Source organism: Arvicola amphibius, chromosome X (genome assembly GCF_903992535.2).
Source record: "Arvicola amphibius chromosome X, mArvAmp1.2, whole genome shotgun sequence".
In the NCBI taxonomy this organism is placed as follows: Eukaryota; Metazoa; Chordata; class Mammalia; order Rodentia; family Cricetidae; genus Arvicola; species Arvicola amphibius.
In genome coordinates, this window is record NC_052065.1 from 96027831 (window position 1) to 96049747 (window position 21917).

The 21917-nt window shown below is 38.5% G+C and overlaps 1 protein-coding gene and 1 non-coding gene across 2 annotated transcripts; both read left to right on the forward strand.

Moving 5' to 3' along the window:
- Positions 1 to 532: 532 nt before the first annotated feature.
- On the forward strand, positions 533 to 1648 carry LOC119804401 (thymosin beta-15A-like). Its single transcript, XM_038315827.1, has 2 exons — positions 533 to 632; positions 1608 to 1648. Exons 1-2 carry the CDS (start codon positions 533 to 535, stop codon positions 1646 to 1648), a joined length of 141 nt encoding a protein of 46 aa, XP_038171755.1.
- Positions 1649 to 14359: 12711 nt separating this feature from the next.
- LOC119805587 lies at positions 14360 to 14466 on the forward strand. Its single transcript, XR_005283916.1, has one exon. It is a non-coding gene; the product is annotated as a U6 spliceosomal RNA (small nuclear RNA).
- The last annotated feature ends 7451 nt before the right edge of the window (positions 14467 to 21917 follow it).

The following is a 21917-nucleotide window of genomic DNA, read 5'->3' on the forward strand; positions in this document are numbered from 1 at the left end:
CCTCTAGAGTGAAGTCTCTTGCTAACCCTAAAATGGCTCCCTTAATTAAGGTATCTTCTTCCCTGCTCTCCTATCCACCCTTCCTCCATCCCAACCATCCCATTCCCCCAGGGTCTCCCCATCCTCCCCTCCTCACTTTTCTCTCCCCATCTCCCCATCTCCCTTTACACCCACCCCACCCCCACCCCCAAGAACCAAATTTTTGCCTGGCAATCTAGTCTACTTCCAATATCCAGGAGGATAACCGTATGTTTTTCTTTGGGTTCACCTTCTTATTTAGCTTCTCTAGGATCATGAATTATAGGCTCACTGACCTTTATTTATGTCTAGAATCCACTTATGAGTGAGTACATACCAAATTCATCTTTTTGGGTCTGGGTTACCTCACTCAGGATAGTGTTTTCTATTTCCATCTATTTGCATGCAAAGTTCAAGATGTCAGATATTTTGAATTTTATGAATTTTTAATTGTTATTCCTAATCTGATCATAGTTCTAGCAGGTAATGTTTTGTTGTTGTTGTTTCAGTCAAAATGGCTGACAAATTTGACGTGTCTGAAGTTGAAAAATTTGACAGATCAAAACTGAAAAAAATTACTACCGCAGAAAAAAATACACTTCCATCAAAGGAAAGTAAGTCATGGAGGTTTCTAGTTGAGAGGAACAGTGGTGAAAGCTGGCACAGTCACTTAACAAACCTATGCTGTATTAAAATTGCAAAAACCTACGTAGTAGTAAGAATTATGATAATTAATGCAGCAATTAAAATATCAAGTAATTATCTTTTTATTTAGATAATGTGCATGGTTTGCATGCATGCTAGGTTATAGTAATAATGGTATCATAGATTCATTTCTTCTTTCAAAATTACTAAAATTATATTAAAGCTAATTTTGGAATATTGGATGTGGCATTATATAAATCACAATTTTTCCCAGTTTTATTTTAGTATAAATATTAGACATTTTTCAGGATGCAACAGTTTGAATCTATGCTTTCATAAATAAAAACTGTGCAAACTGTAGTTTTAATCTAGAAAAAGCTATAAAATAATGTGGAAGACCAAGTTTACAGTTTGTGTGTGTTCCAGCTTCCCAGATTTAAAGGATCAGTTTGCTCTTCAGAATCACAACCTCCTGGAGAAACTCAAAGTGAACTTTTAAAAGCTGAGTGGCATTTTCATCTTTTCAGCTCTAATAGAGAACTCAAGAATTCAAGAAATCATCTGAAAAGATGAAACTTTCTAGTTGTATAAGGATAAACCGAAGGAAATTCTTACTTATTCCTCATTCCTAGAACACTCTGTGGACAATAACAATATTTTAACAATATTTTAAATCTATTACTTAAATATAAACTTTATATAGAGAGAATATATAGATTATTGTAAAGTCTTCAGGTGCTCTAACACATACACACCTCCACTGTGAGGGTAAGTGGTTAGGGCTTTTGCATTCTAAGGCATGTTTATCAGCCTTCAGTGACTTAGTAAAGCTATCTTTTAGAAGAAACTGAACTTAATTAAGAAAACCAAAACAAGAAAGAAAGAAATTAAAAGAAAGAGGAAAATCTCTTTTAATGATTTTTTTTCTATTTTTCTTTCCCTAGCCATCCAACAAGAAAAGGAGCTCAAGGAGAAAACAACATAAAATGAGGAAAACCTTTGAAGAATAAACGTCAACACTGCCAAACGATCTTGGTTTTAGGCGTGTTTTTTTTTTTTTTTTGTAAACCTATGTGTTTCTAGAGATACATGACAATTGCTGATGGCCTCTTGTCTATACCTGATAATTAAATGTTAGTCAGTACCCAGTTAAGCGGTAATCAGGAACAGCCATTCCCTTTGCTTGTAAACTTCCTCATTGATGAACAAATTACAGATGGTTGTAGTCAGATATTTGGTCAAAAGTGAGACCCCCATACCTCTAGCACTTCTATATCCAATGAGTCTGGGATGATTGGAAGCATCACCCCAGTCCCTGGCATCCATCTTAAGCCCCTTTCCCCTGGGAGATGCCTTGGTTCAGACTCCACCTCTGGGAAGCCTGCCAAGTGCTGACCCTCTCCAGGAAAAGTCACAGGCTAGTTAACATATGCTCACAGGTTTTGCATGATCTCTCTGTCTCCCCACTCCCTTCTCCCCTCCCCCGCCATGTTCCCACAACCCAGGAGTGTTGCATTCATTAAACGTGGGCATCTTTGATTTGCTGTAATCTGGTCTAATTGGAGTTATTTTGAGTGGGTAGAGAGGCTCGTTTTAAGATTTTTCCTAACAGATGGAGGTTTCCTACCAAAAAGGTCTGTTTTTTTCGGCGGGCACAGGGCCTAGGGCCACGTGCTGGAAAACACCCTAACTGTGCACCCTCTCTGCCAGACTGGATCTACTTCATCTCGGTGAGTTCCCCTTTTTGCTTATGCTGGTAGGGTACCCAGGGTGACCCATTCACTCTTGGGGCTTTCCGCTGAACTTGCACATCCATGTTCACTGTGGCTATAGTCACAAAAGTTAAATGGAATCAGACCAGATTAGACGTTCATCAATAGTTAGATGAATAATGAAACTTGGATATGTATGTATGTATGTATGTATGTATGTATGTATGTATGTATGTATGGGCAGGTGGAGAGAGAGAGATTTTAGAGAGATTTTTTTCAGTTGTAAAGTAAGTATATAATTTGCAGGACATGTTTGGTCACTCCAGTCAGGATATAGCTGAGGAACCCATCTTTTATATTTTCAAGTATGCACTTTTACAATGAGCTTTGTAATTATTATTTTACATGTCACTTATGCTTCCTATATGCCAAGAACTGTGCTGAACACTTTACCAAGATTATCTCATTAAAATTCTTACATCAGCCCTGTGAGTCATACAACAAATTGAGGCTCAGGGGAGCTTTTTCAAGGGCACACTGTTGGTAAGTGGCAAAGCTGAGATTAGAGACTAGGTTTATTTGACTGTAAAGCTCATACTGTGAATGGTTCATTCATTCCTCTGACCACCCATTTATTATTTAATCCATTCAAGGGTTTATTGAATCGATTTTATGGGACAGATACAGTCTAGGTATTAGGTATGCAGTATTGAACAGGAGCAAAATACACAAAAATCATTGTTTTTATAGAATAGTAAGACAATGTCTAAATCAATTTATTGAGTATGTAATGCATTTGCACTAATTGTAGGTAGCATAGGGGAAATACTAAAGTAGGGATGAGGCAATATGATGAGGAGAGGAAGAAAAAATAAGATAGACAGTAAAGATCTCACTTTGTAGGTGACATTTGAACAACAGCCAGAAAGAAATGGCAAAAATTAACATTTTTCTTTTATTTTATAATATTCACTTATTTAGTCATTTTATGTCTTTTTAAAATCATGTATCTTGAGCCCATTCATTTCTGTATCCCTTTGCATCTACCCTCCGCCCCTGCACACTCCCCAAATAAAACAAAATTTAAGAGGAAAATAAAAGAAAATTAAAAAGGGAAAATCTTAAAAGTCTTGCAATAGAAGCTACAGTATAACAAAGAGAATCATGCTGTGATCCCCTTTGTCTATTTTATTTTTACTTGTGAGTGCTCATTGCAAAGAATCATTGGTCTGGTTCGAGGTCTCTGGATTCTAGTACCCTATTGATGCTGGGCCCTCACTAGGGCTCCTTCTGGATATCCTGTTACTGCCCTGTGTTGTGGAGATCCTGCAGCTTTGGGTCTACATGTCATATCCCGTCATGTGTTCCAGCAGACCATAGATGGGGTGGATGATGGGGCAGGCCAAGTCACATCCTAGGGTCTGGCCCTAGGCAATGGTTGGGTTGGTATGTCAAATGTGAAATAGATACAACTCTCCCATGCTTACAACTTCAGGACTGGCTCACCTACTAACAGGGTTGGCTCTATTGTGCTGCCCTGGATAGGTGCAGGGCTTGCTCTACCAAGTGTTGCAGCTCATGGGGGTCAAGGATAGCTCTCCTACTCTTACAACTACAGGGTCAACTCTCCCACCTGCGCCAGAAGTTGATGGGTATGGGGGAGGAGGCCAACGAGGCAGATGGGTAATGGGGACAGTTCTCCTATGCTCACAATTTTGGAGCTGGCTCACCCACACCTACGCTAACAAGGTTGGCTCTTCTTAGCTATGTTTTAAAGCTTAAAGGTGGTATGGCGCAAAAGCCTCCATATTTGAAAAACATGTTTCTTGAAAACAAGAATCACAAAAGATTATTTAAATCAACACCTCACACACATTTTAAAAATTCTTTTAAAGGGGGAGGGGCTTGTTTATTTATTTTAAAGGGGGAGGGGCTTGGAGTACGTGTTTCCTTATTACCAGATCAAAATGTTTTTAACTTTAAGATTAATCTAGAAGAGGAAAACTTTTATTAGCTATCTATTTTATTTTTAAACATGTGTATGTGGCAGGGGAGGGGGAGTGCTTGTACTAACTGGTTTTGTGTTTCAACTTGACACAAACTAGAGGCATCAGAGAGGAACGAGCCTCAATTAAAGAAATGCTTCCATTAGATCCAGCTGTAGGGCATTTTCTCAAATAGTGATCAATGGGGATGGCCCAACCCCTGGTGGATGGTGCTGGTGGTGGTGATGGAACCTAGCCTGGTGATCCTGGGTTCTATAAGAAAGCAGGCTGAGCCAGCCATGAAGATAAAGCCAATAGTCAGTTCCCTTCCATGGCCTCTGGAGCAGCTCCTGCCTCTGGGTTCCTACTCTGCTTGAGTTCCTGTCCAACTTCCTTCAGTAATGAACATCAGTGTAGAAGTGTAAACCTAATAAACCCTTTGCTCCCCCTGCCCACCAAAAGAGAAATGGTCAAAAAAGGTACTGAGATAATTGAAAGAAAACATTCAAGACAGGGTGACCATTTAGTGTGGAAACTCTGCTGTGGCAGAGTCCTGATGAAGTAGAAGATGGGAAAAGGCTTTTTTGACTGTCATTTCACAGTTAGCTGCCTGTCTCCATCTCTTTAATAGTACTACCTTGATTTTAGTGACGGCTTAAAAGCCACAAATCTACTAAAAACCCAAAATGTGCATATGTATACTCCAAAGTAATGAATTGCATGGTATGTCAAAATAATGGAAATTGGACAGTAGCAGAATAAGGGTAGAATTATATATTCTGTATATTTTTGAAAAAATGAGGAATCGATGTGAATTGAACTATTGTTAATTGCATAACCCAGGTAGAATTACCATTAATTGGTATTGCAAAGCTAATAGAAAGATTATATTTTGGAAGACAGATGTGGAGACCTCTTTTCTACAAATTAAACATGAAATGCTTATTAGGCATCATATAAATAGGAAGATACACAGATATAGGGATCAGATGAGCACAGGAAACCTCTAGGCTGGATATAAAAATATGAGAATCAACAACTTAGACATAGTGTTTCTTTATGGAGTGAGTGTGGTCATACCTCATTGTCTCCCACGTATGTGGTAGTCCTATAATTATTTCTCAGCCAAACCAGACTGTGACAATTAATCTTTATAGTCTACTTGACTGGATCTGGAATCATCATGGAAACACACTTCCATGTATGTCTATTAGAGTTTTCACCCAAGAAAGATTTTGCTGATGAGGAAATACCCACCCTGAATATGAGCAGTGGCACCATCAGAGGCTTGAGGTCTCTAACTAAATGAAAAAAAGAAATCTAATCAAACACCAGCATTCATCTCTCACTGTTTTCTGACTATGAATACTGTGAGAACAGCTGTTTCATTATCCTGCCACCATGTCTTCCCAATCTTAATGGACTGCATCCCCTTAAGCTGTAAGCCAAAGTAAACCCTTCCTCCTTCAAGATGCTTATTGTAAGGTGTTTGGTAAAATCAATGGGAAAAATATTAATATACACATTTACAAGGAGGATCATATATTTGGATAGTTGTTATGTCTTTAAAACAGCTAATAAACTTCGGCCTTATGGATGATACCATTTATAACATTTCTATTGTAATTTGGGGGAATTGCATATTCCAATGGGAATCATTAAAGAGCTTGCTGCAAGAAACTCTGAAAGTGTTCATTTGGGATTAAAAAATCCTTAGCCTCTTGAGGTGACCTGACACATTTTGTTTGAGACAAAAAGGATGTGATTGTCTGTTATCACTACTTAGATATCTGAAACCCTCAACTTGATTATATTGCTATTTATCAAAAGTAATAAAATCAGAGGGACTGGGATAGAGCACCTCATTCATTGAGCATCTTCAAGAACTCAGAGAGTATTGTTCAGTGTTTTCCAGTGTTTCTAATACTTTAGGAATGGGGAATATAATTCTTAGCAATGTTGTAGTCTTCCCCCTCACATACTACTCTTTTTTCCTCCAACCATCAAATGCCACATTATGTCATGAGAGTATCCCCCACTCAAAGAGGGACTATACAATGTTGATCCCCTCCTCATAAAGACCACATAACAAATGAAAGTTCATTTCCACCAATGTTCTCCCTAGGGAAGCAATGAATGTATTAGGGTTACTTACTGCCCATGGATGAGTGGTTACTAATAGGAGAATGAGTGACGTTAATGCAGCTGTCCTGGAAGATCTGTACTTAGAATGGAGGATGGCTTTTCTACAGCTGCATAGATAGGGACCCCACTTTCGATCTTCTCTGAATATTTATTTCAAGTTCATGGGAAATTATGATCAAATTTCCCACAACTTGTTGGGAGGAGTGACTGCATACTCAGGTGAGCATCCTATAACCCTCCCTGCACTTCTTTCTATGAGGGAATGGAAACAGTCCACAACCCTCACTGTGATGATCTTTTGAAAGTTTATTCATGCTGTACTCATGAAGACAGTGACAGTTGCTTCAAAGGATGGATCTGATATAATACAAGAATGTAAAGAACCAAAGTAGGGATTTTAAATTATGAATCAAGGAAAATTAAGCCCAAGAAGCCAGATATGGACCTTAATTTCAAAGGGTAATTGGTATTGGAAGTCCTTCTGTCTATGTGCTGTTTTTATTAGTTAATGAATAAAGAATCTGCATTGGCCTGTGATAGGGAAGAGTAGAGATAGGCAGGAAAACTAAACTGAATGCTGGGAGAAAGAAGATGGAGTCAGGAGATGCCATGTAGGCACTACTGGGAACAGAAGAACTGGAACCTTGTAAGTAAACCACAGCCATGTGGTGATATACAGATAAATAGAAGTGGGTTAAATTAAGATATAAGAGCTAGCCAGTAAGAAACTAGAGTTAATAGGCTAATCAGTGATTTAATTAATACAGTTTCTGTGTGGTTATTTCGAGTCTAGGCAGCCAGCAATGAACAAGTGGCCTCCTACAACAGGTAATAGTTGAACAAAAACCAAGAAAGCATGTTGAATGTCAGAGTGATACAGACTTGGGAAACATATACCAACTGTAACAACTAACCCAAACCCGTTGGATAGCACTGCCTGAGTTTGTCTCATCCTCCCTTCAACTACTACTCATCTGAGGAAGAATACTAAATCTACTGGTGAATGTATAATATAATTTATTTCCTCTCCAATAATGAACATTAAAGCTTTCAACTGGAATTCCAACCAAGTCTTCTCCTTTCATGAGTGGTTAAAATACAAAACCGATAGTGAAGATACACAACGACCCCAAGAGTCACTGACTTCTTCTGCTAGACTCAAAGGGATCAAGAGCCTTCTGATGCTCATTGTATTTATAACCTCACTTGGTACTGAAGAAGAACTAGGTGAACAAGCACTTAGTGAATATTATAGTAAGGACTCTTATAAAATACGCTGTTATAAGGTGCTCTCTGGTTGGATGGGACAGGCTTAGAAAATGAAGTTGCTCCCTGCCTTTGGAGAGGCCAGGCAGCAACAATGAGTGCTGAAGTGAGTCTTGAAATTCAAGTAGGTACTCTGCAGGTGGTAGGAGCAATATTGTTGGTGAGAAGTCATCCACTATAATGTGAACTCCAAGAAGTCTCTGTTTCCAGAGGAACTAGAACTGGGGGATAAAGCAGTGTTGTTTTGTTTTCTCAAACTATATCTTAGAACCTATGTTGGAAATCAGTTCAGTGAGTTATGATAGACATTTTGTTAAATGTTATGGACTATAATAAAATAAATAAAGGGAAAGGGGGAATAAAGGAGCAGAAAGGGCAGGTTAGAAGAGGGAATATAGTGAAGGATAACTAATATACATTTGAAAGTGGCATATTGAAACCTATTGCTATAGAAGTCTTCTCGGATATATGCATATACATCCATAAAAGGGGTTTAAATGGAGTGACCTTATAAAAGAGGGACAATGACTTCCCCAGACAATATGCACTATCAAGTAAAAATCTCAATGCTACTTATAGCTTGCCTTTTTATAAGTTGTTGTTCAGTGGGGTCCTAGATACCCCATAAACATGTCAAGTTGTGTTATTGCTCCTGGTTACCCTCCAGAACTTGAAGGCAAGACTCTGTTGCTGAGGAAAACACATAATACTTGAATCTTGGGACTTGGAGAAATCAAGCTGGTACTGACCTGAAAGCTTCATCCATACTATGTAGTATTCATAGTTCTGGATGCTTCTATGCATGCCATGGGGGCATTCATCGACAGTATTATTCACCTGTGAAACCTGTAAGCTACAATAACTTCTGGTCTGACAAGACAAACTCACTGATTCAGTAGTAATATAATTGTTAGGAGAGTAATTGACCATTTTCTGATTGGGATTTAAAGCCCATTTCACAAGATTAAACTCATGCCTAGTACTTTTAATTGGGGAAATAAAACCATGGCTGAATGGGCCATGGACCCAAGGGGAGAATCTGATTCTATTATTGTGCTAAATGGCAATAAACTTCCCACTGTATTCATATCCTTATATCTACATATTAGTGTATCTCTGAACCCTCATTAGAGAAGATCTACTTTGCAATAGATGACAATTAATACAGAAACCTATTACTGGTCAATATACAGAGAATAAGAAACTGGGGTGAGTGCTTAGATATAAATGGGATATTTATATCATGCCTTCTCACCTGAAGGCTTGGGAATCATTATAAAAGAGTAAGCAGAAAGATTATAAGAGCCAGAGGTAGTGAACATCTTTATCAAAACAGATTTTGCTAGATATGATAGGACCTTTTTGCAAAAGAACCCATAGCAGCTCAGCCTGCAGGTATAAGGCAGCCAAAATCCAAATATGGATGATGGAAGGACTCATGAAGTCTTGTCTTGGGTCAAGAACTATTAGCAACTAATGGAAGCTGGGAGAGGAAGAGAGAGAGAGAGGGAGAGAGATATTTTTTCACCAGGGATGTGACCCCTGAGGGGTTTCCACTAATCTAGTAGCCCTAAATAGATACAATGGTTTTAAAAACAATAACATGAGAACTTGGAAGGAAAAAATGTTATTGAGAGATAATGGGGTAATTGGAGGGTAAAAAACATGACTTGGATTTGATTAAAACACATCATATTAAAAAAACACCAATTAAAAAACAAAAATTTTCATAAACTGCATGTAGTAAAAGTAAAAATTCTTTTGTGAACTACTAATAGTCACATTTAGACAGATAAGTATGAGTTACAATGCAAAGTATATCTTGTACTAAAGGTCATTGTCAAAACAAAGTTCAACTATCTGGTTACAGAGGGCCTTTGCAACTTTGCCAGCACTTTTGAACATTTTCCTGTAGTCCATGGCAATCTATTGAAGGGTTTTAAACAAGGTAATGACATGATCCAATTTGTGCTTCATCTAAAAGTTTAACCATCTTAGATCAAATTAGCCATGGAAAAGGTGTTGGAATCAAATTAAATACTGATTGACAACTGGCTTTTTCCAAATTAAATCTTCAAGTTAATCTAATCTGTCTCACAAGGAAAACACTTCAATTTGTACACTCTTACTTGACAGATACTTTCTGAATGCATATCACGTGTCAGATACTCTCCTGTGTAGATGTAATATAATGATAAACAGAATTATCACTGTCTTCATCTTCCACAAGTTCAGTATAGTGAAAGAGAAAGCATGAGAAACAATCGTTCCAAATGAATGTCATAAACATGAAAGAAAAAAGGTACCAGGCACTATGAGGGATCATAGTGGAGCAAGGCTCCTGAGATGGAGTAGTGTTTTAAATTATTGGCAGGGGAATAAACTCTTGGAGGAAGCATTATTTAAGGAGATACCTCAAAGAGGAAGAGAAATTAGAAGTAGTGCAGAGGGAAGAGCAACTCAGATAGAGAGCAGCATGTGAAAGACCTAGAGAAATTAAATAACGTGGCATGTTAAAGAACAGGAAAAACAAACAACAAAGCAAAGCATCACTGAGATTGACCAAGATTGCCAAAGGAAATATAGCGGCATTGGATAGAAGATGCAAATATGACCAGGGGAGAGCATTGTGTGAGATTGAATTGGGTGAAAACCAGCTCAAAAGCTAAAGGAGTGAGGCCCCCTGACAAAGACATACAGGGAGCAGAGGAAAGTACTGCTATTTAAAGAACAGCCCTCCTTTATAGGGTCCTGTTCTAGGTGAAAGAAGTCATTTTTCCTGGTGAATCTGCTGGGTAAAATGGTCTAAAGTATCTTAATGTATTCCAGAGGTTAGAATGTACATCTGCAGACTACAGTGACAAGCTACACAGAGACTCCGGGCACTATTTTCTTCTTTCTTTAATTATTTCTTCAGTCTTTACAGTTCTCATGTGCCAATTCCTAGAGCCAATTCCTAATAAATTCGCAGTATTCTTCAAAAGTTATTGCCCCTTTGCTGTGATGTTAACAGTAAGGCAAGGCAGACTGGATATGTCAGAGGAGGTCTGCTTGAAACAGAAAATCTTTAAGTTGACAATATCTGCTGCTTTAGAGTCCCAAATAATACCCTTGCCGATTCCGTGATAAATGGGTATAGAGTTATCTTAGCTAGGGTTTCTATAACAGTGATAAAACACCATGACCAAAAGTAACTTGAGGAAAAAGGGGTTCATTTCGGCTTGCAACACGTAGTCCATCATTTAGGGAATTTAGGGAAGGAACTCTAACAGGGCAGGAACATCGAAGCAGGAGCTGAGACAAAGACTATGAAGGAGTGTTGTTACAGGCTTGCTCCTCATGGTTGACTGGGTACGCGGGATCACAAACTCTCTCCCCTAGCTCAACGATTAATCAAGACAGTATCCCCACAGACTTGCCTACAGGCCAGTGTTATTGTCATGCTTTCTCAATTGTGATTCCCTCTCCTTAGACAACGCTAGCTTGTGTCAAGTTGACATTAAGCTAGTCAGCACATGAGCCAGGATTATGGAGTACTATGCAGAGAATGATGATCCATTTCACTATCTAGCCTCACCGTTTTTAACTAGCAAACATTCCTTCTTCTCTAAATGCTTTACCAAACAGAAGTTTGCTCATCTATTTTCTTGTAGCCTTCCCAAATTTATATTTAAAAAATCATCTGGTTCAAGCGAGTGCAGGAGTAGTAGGAGAAATATGGTTGCTCAGAAATAAGGTAAAAGAAGGACAGAAGTGACTTGAGGGCACGAGGGCTTAAGGAACGTGGATTAGTTGTGTTTCAATAGGAGATGTAGCAGAAAGAGTTTGCAGTTAACATAGCGCTTCTCAACCAGGGATGAGCATATCCACCTGGGCACATTTGAGAATGTCTGAAAATTCTCTGGTCACAATGTTAATAGATTATCAGTTGACATATCCTGTTCTAGATTCTGGTTGCTGTGATATATGCAATCACTAGGCTGTGAACTGGTCAAATGGAATAATCCCTCCAAAATAAAGAATGTCTTGGTAGTACAGTTAGTGGTCCCAAGTACTGCTGAAAGCAAGATAATTTTATGACTTCTCTTAAAGTTCTAAGCTTCTGTTGTCTGAAACCACCAGAATCAGAAAGCAAACAGAAAACCTGGAAGAAAGAGCAGTAATTGCAAGGACAGAAGTGACAAAACACTTCTGAGTCTCTTTGAGGTACAAAAGGCATTAGTTTTGCTTTGTTCCGGATCTCATGAACAAAATGACAGTATAATGGGGTGGATAAAAAATAGGATACAGACTTCCTTGCTCATGTTCTCCCTCCTTCTGCTCTTCATCTGGGTTTTGGCAGCTCAGTCCAGTGCTCCAATGTGGGTCTCTGTCTCTATCTCCATCCTTTGCCAGATGAAGGTTCTATGATAATATGCAAGATATTTGTCAGTGTGGCTATGGGAGAAGGCCAGTTCAGGCACCCTCTCCTTTGCTTCCCATGGACCTAGCTGGGGAAATCCTCTTGGACACCTGTGAACCCCTCTAGGGCCAAGACCCTTGCCAAACCTAAAATGGCTCCCTTAATTATGATATCTTCTTCCCTGCTCTCCTATCTACCCTTCCTCCATCTCAACTACCCCATTCCCCCAAGCTCTCTCCAATCCTCCCCTTCTCCTTTCTCTCTCCCCATCTCCCCTTCCCTCCAACCCACCCCTACCTCCCTGCTCCCAACTTTTGCCCGGCGATCTTGTCTATATGGCTGACAATGAGGGCAGACTGAGAAGCCAATGATAATGACACTGGGTTTTGATTCTACTGCATGTACTGGCTTTTGGGGAGCCTAGTCTGTTTGGATGCACACTTTCCTAGACCTGGATGGAGGTGGGGCCTTGAACTTCCCACAAGGCAGGACACCCTGACTTCTCTTAGGACTGGAAAGCAAGGGGGATGGGGAGTAGGGGGTGTGGGAGGGAAATGGGAGGATGGGAGGAGGTGGAAATTTTAAATAAATAAATAAATAGAAAAGGTAGGATACAGAAAAGTTCTTTCCTGTGTGAAATCTAGACAGCTAAATAATCATTGTGGAGAAGTAAATATTCAACCTTTCCTAATATCCAAAAAAAATTTTAAAGAATGGCTAGATGGGAGTAGATTGGCTTTGGCAAGTGCAAGTTTAGTGAGGCAGGCATGTATCACTTGACCCCTGACATCATAGAAACACTTTGAGTAAATTCTGGCTTAGGAATTAGATTTGGGGATGTTTTACTTAAGTGATTCCCACAGCCCTTAAGAGTGATAACTGATTATATCGTGTGTCTAGACAGTATTCTATCCAGATAGTGGTCTAATATATGCATTGTGATTTTCTGCACATTTGAACTCCCTTATACATATTGAACCTTATGATCAATTAATGTTTTAGCATTAGGCAATGTGTTATTTGACTTGTAACAATCTCCTGAAAGCAGCGTTCTTATGATCAGGTGTTAATTCACTTACAAAAGATCAGTCAGAGATCTACCTTTCTCCTCGTCCTATGTGAGGTGGTAGTCAGAAATCATCATTGATGAACTCTCACTGGCCCCACTGGCCTTAGTCTTCTCAGCCACTAGAACAATGGAAAAGAAATCTCTGTTATTTACAAGCCACTCAGCCTAGGGCACTTTGTTATAGAATGGTGAATGAAGTAAGACAGTTCTTACTTGTTTATGAGCAGGATGAGTGCATATTACAAAGTCTAATGAGGCTTCTAATATATTTAAATTAGCCAAAAAGTTCTTTCAGGCTATTTTCCATTTGTTAATTTTCTTAATATTCATGAGCTCAAAGGTAGCAATATTAAAATCAAAGTAGTCTTAGAAGAGGCAAAGCTTTGAGGTTCATTTTAAAGAGTATTGGATTTCTATGAAGAATTCATTAAGGAAGTTAAGGAAACAACTTCATTACAAAAGCATTCGAAGGATAAAACATATTAGTTATTTTTCTCGTTGTTGTGAGAAAATAACTGACAAAAGTTAAAAAGCTGAAGAAAGGAAATGTTTCTTTGGATCATGATTTGAGGAAGTGCAATATACCAGGGCAGAAATGGTATGGTGGTAGGAGCATATGACTTCTAGTTACATTGCATCTGTAATTAGGAAGCAGAGAGACCAAATGATGGTGTTCATTTGACTTTGCCCATTTTCACTCTTTATTCAGTACAGAGCTCCATCCAATGAGATGGCGCTATCTATATTTGGGGTCGTTTTTCAATCCTTAGTCAAATTATGCTGGAAACTGCCTCAAAAACATACGTAGAGGCATGTGTCATAGGTGATTTAAAAATCTATTCAACTTGACAGTGAAGAATAACCATCACAGCCCTTGTCCAGACTCCATACTCTGGCTTTTGCTTTATCTTATTTATCTTGTTTTTTTCCATGTTTGGCTATTGCATCTTGGAGACTTGCTGTGGTGGAGGACATGAATAGAGAGGAGTGCGGAAATGATGAGTGGAGGGAGGGAAAACTGTGGTTGGGATGTATTGTGTGTGGGAAGAATCTATTTTCAGTTAAAAAAAACTTTAAAAATAATACATTTAAAAGAAGAATAGAAAATTTTGATACTGTGCTCGTTTTGGCAGCACATGTACTAAAATTAGAATGATAAAGAGAGGATTAGTATGGCCCCCGCACAACGATGACATGCAAGCTAATGAAGTGTTCCTTATTTTTTATAGAACACCAAATATACTGGATCCCCCAAAAGTCCCCTTGCCAAATAGTAATCAAAACACAAAATATACAGAATAAAGAAAGACTGTTAAGAGCTGCAAAGGAAAAGGGCCAAGTAACATATAAAGGCAGACCCATCAGAATTACACCCAACTTCTCAATGGAGAATCTGAAAGCTAGAAGGTTCTGGACAAATGTTTTGCAGACACTAAGAGATCACAGATGACAATCCAGAGTACTATACCAAGCAAAGCTTTCAATTTTCATAGATGGAGAAAAGAAATTCCATGACAAAACAAGATTTAAACAATACCTATACACAAATTCAGCTCTGCAGAAAGCACTAGAAGGAAAACTCCAAAACAAGGGGGCTAGCTGTACCTACAAAAGCACAGACAATTGATAATTTTACATCAGCAAATCCTAAAGAATGGAAATATATACACACTGCTACCAAAAATAACAGGAATTAACAATAATTGGTTACTAATATCCCTTAATAATAATGGACTCAATTTGCATATAAAAAGGCACAGACTAAAAGAATAGATAAGAAAACAGGATCCATCTTTCTGCTGCATACAAGAAATATACTTTAACTTCAAAGACAGATATTTCCTCAGATGAAAGGGTTGGGAAAAGGCTTCCAAATCAAATGGACATAAGAAGCAAGCTGATGTAGCTATTCCAATATCTAACAAAAATAGACTTCAAAATAAAGTAAATCAAAAAAGATGAAGAAGAATATTTTATATTAATCACAGGAAAAATCTATCAATATTAAATCACAGTCATGAACATTTATGCCCAAAATATAAGTGTGCACAGGTTTGTAAACAAACAAACAAAACCCCCAAAACATAACTACACCTTAAATCATACTTTGAACTCCACACACTAATAATGGAAGACTTCAACACCGACTCTTACCAATGGGCAGGTCTGCAAGATAGAAAATTAACAGAAAAACAAGGGAACTAACAGATGTTATAGCTCAAATGGGCTTAATAAACATCTATGGAACACTCTACCCAAACACAAAAGAATATACCTTCTCAGTACCTCATGGAAACATCTCGAAACTTGACCACATACTCAGTCACAAGACAAATCCCAACAGACACAAAAAATTGGAATACCTTCCTGTATCTTACCAAATCACCATGGATTAAAGTCAGAATTAAACAACAATGCAAATTCCAGAAGCCTATAAACTCATAGAAACTGAATAATGCAAAACTGAATCACCCTGGGTCCAGGAAAAAATAAAGAAAAAATAGTGACTCTCTAGAATTTAATGAAAATGAAGGTACAATATACCCAAACTTATGAAACACTATGAAAGCAGTACCAAGAGGAAAGTTCATAGCACTAAAGGACAATACAAAGATCTCCCATGATCTTGGGTAGGTAGAATTAACATAGTAAAAATGATAATCTTGAGTATGGCAATAGGATCTGGACATTTCTGGCACCCTCTCCTCAGCTGCCCAAGGACCTAGCTGGGGGCATCTTCCTGGACACCTGGGAACCCCTCTAGAGTCAAGCCATACTCATGAATATTTTGCATATCACCATAGAACCTTCACCTGGCATTGGATGGAGAAAATGACAGAGCCCCACATAGGAGCACTGGACTGAGCTCCCAAAGTTCTGATGAGGAGCGGATGGAGAGAGATCATGAGAAAGAAAGTCAGAACCATGAGGGATGCGTTCACCCACTGAGACGGCAGGACAGAACTAATGGGAGACCACCAAGTCCACTTGGAATGGGACTGATGGAACATGCGACCAAATCGGACTCTCTGAGGGTGGCTGATGGTGGAGGCTGACCGAGGAGCCAAGGACAATGGCGATGGGCTTGGTCTCTACGACATGGACGGGCTCTGTGTGAGCCTTGTCAGTTTGGTTGCTCACCTTCCTGGACCTGGGGGGAGTTGGGAGGACCTTGGACTCAACATAGTGTAGAGAACCCTGATGGCTGTTTGGCCTCAAGAGGGAGGGAGTGGGGGTGTGGGTGGAGGGGAGGGGAGGGAAGGGGGAGGAGGAGGGGAGGAGATGGCAATTTTTAATAAAAAATAAATAAACTGGAAAAAAATGATAATCTTACCAAAAGCAAGCTACAGATTCATTGCAACAAATCCCAGCAAAATTCTTCACAGACTTCGAAAGAATGATATTCGACTACATATGGAAAAGCAAAAATCCCAGGATAGCCAAAACAATCCTGTAAAATAAAAGAACTTCTGGAGGCATCACAATCCCTGACTTCTGTAGTATGAGGAGCAGGCTGTGTCCCGCCGCCCAGCTAACTTAACCCCTGAAATAACCACACAGAAATTGTATTAATTAAATTACTGCCTGGCCCATTATCTCTAGCCTGTTATTGGCTAACTCTCACATCTTGATAAACCCATCTCCATTAATGTGTATCGCCACTTGACTGTGGCTTACCAGCATGAATCTAACCAGTGTCTGTCTAGGGCAGGAGAATCATGGCGTATGCCTGTCTCTGCTTTCTTCCTCCCAGAATTCAGTTCTGTTTACTCCACCTACCTAAATGCTGCCCTATCAAAAGACCAAGGCAGTTTCTTTATTCAACCAATGAAAGAAAGAAGACCTTCCTACACCAGACTTCAAACTCTACTACAGAGATACAGTACTGAAAACAGCCTACCATTGGCATAAAAACAGACAGAAGGCCAATGGAACCAAATCGAAGACCCAGATATTAATCCACATACCTTCAAACACCTGATTTTTGACAAAGAAGCAAGAAATATCAAATGGAAAAAAGAAACCATATTTAACAAATTGTGCTGGCATAACTGGATATCAACATATAGAATAATGAAAACAGACCCATATCTATCACCATGGACAAAACTCAAGGCCAAATGGATCAAAGACCTCAACATAAAGCCAGCCACACTGAACCTTATAGAAGAGAAAGTGGGAAGTACACTTGAAAGCACTGGCACAGGAGACCACTTCCTAAATATAACCCTATTAGCACAGATACTGAGAGAAACAATTAATAAATGGGATGTCCTGAAACTGAAAAGCTTCTGTAAATCAAAGGACACTGTCAACAAGACAAAATGACAGCCTAGAGAATGGGAAAAGACCTTCAGTAACCCCACATCAGACAGAGGTCTGATCTCCAAAATATACAAAGAATTCAAGAAAGTGGTCACCAAATAACACATAATTCAATTTAAAAAAATGGAGTACAGACCTAAACAGAGAACTCAAAACAGAGGAATCTAAAATGGCTGAAGGGCACTTAAGGAAATGTTCAGCATCCTTAGTCATCAGAGAAATGCAAATCAAAACAACTCTGAGATTCCATCTTACACCTGTAAGAATGGCCAAGATCAAAAACACTGATGACAACTTATGCTGGAGAGGTTGTGGGGAAAAGGGAACACTCCTGCATTACTGGTGGGAATGCAAGCTGGTATAACCCCTTTGGATGTCAGTGTGGTGATTTCTCAGAAAATTAGGAAACAACCTTCCTCAAGACCCAGTAATACTACTTTTGAATATATATCCAAAGGTTGCTCAATTGTGCCACAAGGACATGTGCTCAACTATGTTCATAGCAGCATTATTTGTCATATCCGGAACCTGGAAACAACCTAAACGTCCCTCAACTGAAGAATGGATAAGGAAAATGTGGTATATTTACACAATGGAGTACTACACAGCAGAAAAAAATAATGATATCTTGAATTTTGCAGGCAAATGGATGAAGCTAGAAAATACCATTTTGAGTGAGGTAACCCAGACCCAGAAAGACAATTATCACATGTACTCACTCATAAGTAGTTTTTAAACATAAAGCAAAGAAAACCAGTCCATAAATCACAATCCCAGAGAACCTAAACAACAATGAGGACACTAAGAGAGACTTACATACATCTAATTTACATGGGAAGAAGAAAAAGACAAGATCTCCTGAGTAAATTGGGAGCATGGGGACCTTAGGAGAGGGTTGAAGGGGAGGGGAGCTGAGAAAAATGTAGAGTTCAATAAAAAAGGAAAAAAAGAGTTGGAGAAATTCCTCACTAGCAAATTAACAGAACACCTGAAAGCTGTAGAACAAAAAGAAACAAACTCACCCAAAAGGAGTAGATGCCAGGAATAATCAAACTGGGGGCAGAAATCAGCAAAATAGAAACAACAAGAACAATACAAAGAATCAAGGAAATAAAGCACTGGTTCTTTGAGAAAATCAACAAGATAGACAAACTGTTATTCAAACTAACCAAAAGTCAGAAGAAGAATATACAAATTAACAAAATCAGAAATGAAACCAGGACATAACAACAGACACTAAGGAAATCCAGAGAATTATCAGATCTTACTTCAAAAACCTGTACTACACAAAATTGGAAAATTTAAAAGAATTGGACAACTTTCTTGATAAGCTTCATATATCAAAATCAAATCGAAGCAAGATAAACAATTTAAATAGACCTATAACCCCTAAGAAAATAGAAGCAGTCATTAAAAGTCCAGGACCAGATGCCTTCCATGCAGAATTCTACCGGAATTTCAAAGAAAACTTAATTCCAATACTCCTCAAATTGTTCCACACAATAGAAAGAGAAGGAACATTGCCAAACTCCTTTTACGAGGTTACAGTTACCCTGATACCCAAACCACATAAAAATGCAGCAAAGAATGAGAACTACAGACCAGTCTCCCTTATGAACATTGATTCAAAAATACTCAATAAAATACTGACAAACCAAATTGAAGAAGACATAAAAAAAAATATCCACCATGACTAAATAGGCTTCATTCCATAGATGCAGTGTTGGTTCAACATATGGAAGCTTGAGAAAGCAAACCACCATATAAACAAACTAAAATAAAATGCCTACATGATCATCACATTAAATGCCAAAAAAGTCTTTGATAAAATCTAACATCCCTTCATGATAAAGGTCTTGGAGAAATCAGGGATACAAGGACCAAATCTGAACATAATAAAAGCAATTCATAGCAAGCTGACAGTCAACGTCAAATTAAACGGAGAAAAACTCAAAGCGATTCCACTAAAATCAGGAGCAAGACACTCTCTCCATATCTGTTCAATATATTACTTGAAATTCTAGCTAGAGCAATAAAACAGCTAAAGGAGATCAAAGGATACAAATTAGAAAAGAAGAAGTCAAAGTATCACTATTCGCAGATGACATGATAGTATATATAAGGGACCCCAAACACTCTACCCAGGAACTCCTACAGCTGATAAACACCTTAAGTGATGTGGTGTTTATCATAACACCACATAACAAACTAAGTAAAAAAAAAACAGTAGTCCTTCTATAACAAATGATAAACAGGTTGAAAAAGAAAGCAGAGAAAAGTCATCCTTTATAATAACCACAAATATAAACTATCTTGGGGTAATTCTAATCAAACAAGTTAAAGAGGTGTATAACAAGAACTTTAAGTCTCAAAAGAAATTGAAGAAGATACCAGAAAATGGAAAGATCTCCCATGCTCTTCAATAGGTAGGATCAATATAATAAAAATTGTAATCTTACCAAAAGCAATCTATAGATTCTATTAAAATTCAATTAAGTCTATGGATTCATTAAAATTCTAACAGAATTCTTCACAGACCTTAAAAAACAATGCTCAGCTTCATATGGAAAAACAAAAACAAAAAACCAGAATCGCTAAAACAATACTATACAATAAAAAAACTTCCAGAGGCATCACCATCTCTGACTTCAAACTCTAGTATAGAGCTATAGTAATAAAAACAGCTTAGTATTGTCAGAAAAACAGAAATGTGGCCCAGTATAATCGCATTGAAGACCCTGAGGTTAATCCATACACCTATGAACACCTGATTTTTGACAAAGAAGCCAAAATGGTACATTGGAAAAAAGAAAGCATCTTTAACAAATGGTGCTAGCATAACTGGATGTTGACATGTAGAAGAACGCAAATAGATCCATTTATATCACCATGTACAAAACTCAAATCCAAATGGAACAAATTAGGAGATGTACTATATCCATATAAGGGGAGATTTAATATTATGAAAATGGCAATAATGATGAAATATTTATAGTAATTCTCTGAAATACCCATCTAAATTCTAATTGTCTTTTTGTCAGAAATGCAACATGTCATCCTCAAATTCACTTGAAATTGCAATAGGTCTCAACTAGACAAGAATCTTGAAAAGGAAGAATATTGATTATAAGAAATTTATAACTTTCGCTTTCAAAACTAATTGCAAAGGAATAATAATGAAGATAGTAATTAATAGTGGCTGTTGAAGGAGGGAGAGTCACTTTTATTCAGGTATGTGATTGTTGTCCAAGTTTATGGGAGGGCCACATGGCCATACCAATATGGATAGCGCCAATTGAACTCAAGAGATTGTTAATAACAAAAAGAGGATTGATGTTGGGAGGGAGATGGAGTTGAAAAAACTAGAGGGAGTTATAGAGAGATAGTAATGGGTGTATACGGTCAAAATATGTTGTGCAGCTATGAAATTTTCAAAAAAATAAATTAATACTGTTAAAAACAAACTGGTAATGTAACAATATAAGGACAGGTGTACAGATCACTGTAAGAGAACTAATAGACAAAAACATTGATGATACATTGATTTTGTTTATAAGCCTTCCAAATCACTTAGGGGAAATTCAATCTTGCCACATACAGTGGTGCTAGGACACCTGGAGATCCACATCCAAAATAATAAGGGTGGGTCCTTACCTCTTATCAAATATGAACATTGACTCAACAGAGCCACAGTCACACAAGCCATATAGTACTGGCACAAACATAGACACATAGACTAGTGAAAAAAAATTGAAGACCCAAATATGAGCACATGTAACTTCAGCCGCTTAACATTTGACACAGATGCCAAAAACCATGCCCTGGAGGGAAGAAAGCATCTTCAACAAGTAGTGCTGGGAAACTGGAGTCCACATGCAGAAGAATGAAATTAGACCCATGTCCATCACCTTGCACAAAATACCACTCCAAATAAACCAAGGACCTAAATATGAAACCTGAAACTGTTAGAAGAAAACATAGGCAGTATCCTACAAGATATAAGTGTAAGATAGGGTAAGGGAGCAACTGCTGAGGGAGCAGGCCGGAGCCAGAGACCTCTGCTGGAGTGGGCCCAAGCCAGGGACTCCTGTGGGAGCAGGCCCAAGCCAGGGATATCTGTGGGAACAGTCCTGAGCCAGTGACTTCCACCCGGAGCAGGCCTGAGTCAGCGGCCTCAGCTGGAGCAGGCTTGACCACCAGTGATCTCCACCAGAGCATGACTGAGGCAACAACCTCCACAGGAGCAGGTACAAGGAAGCCACTGCTGAAGGGGCAGCCAAGTCAGAGACTTCTGCTGGACCGGGTGTGAATCAGCAGCCACTGAGGGAGCAGGCCCAAGCCAGCAACCT

Bases quoted from the DNA above. Each gene is read 5' to 3' on its own strand.
- LOC119804401 (XM_038315827.1), top strand. From the start codon at position 533: ATGGCTGACAAATTTGACGTGTCTGAAGTTGAAAAATTTGACAGATCA. The intron at 633-1,607 runs GTAAGTCATGGA...TTCTTTCCCTAG, and splicing joins TACACTTCCATCAAAGGAAA to CCATCCAACAAGAAAAGGAG.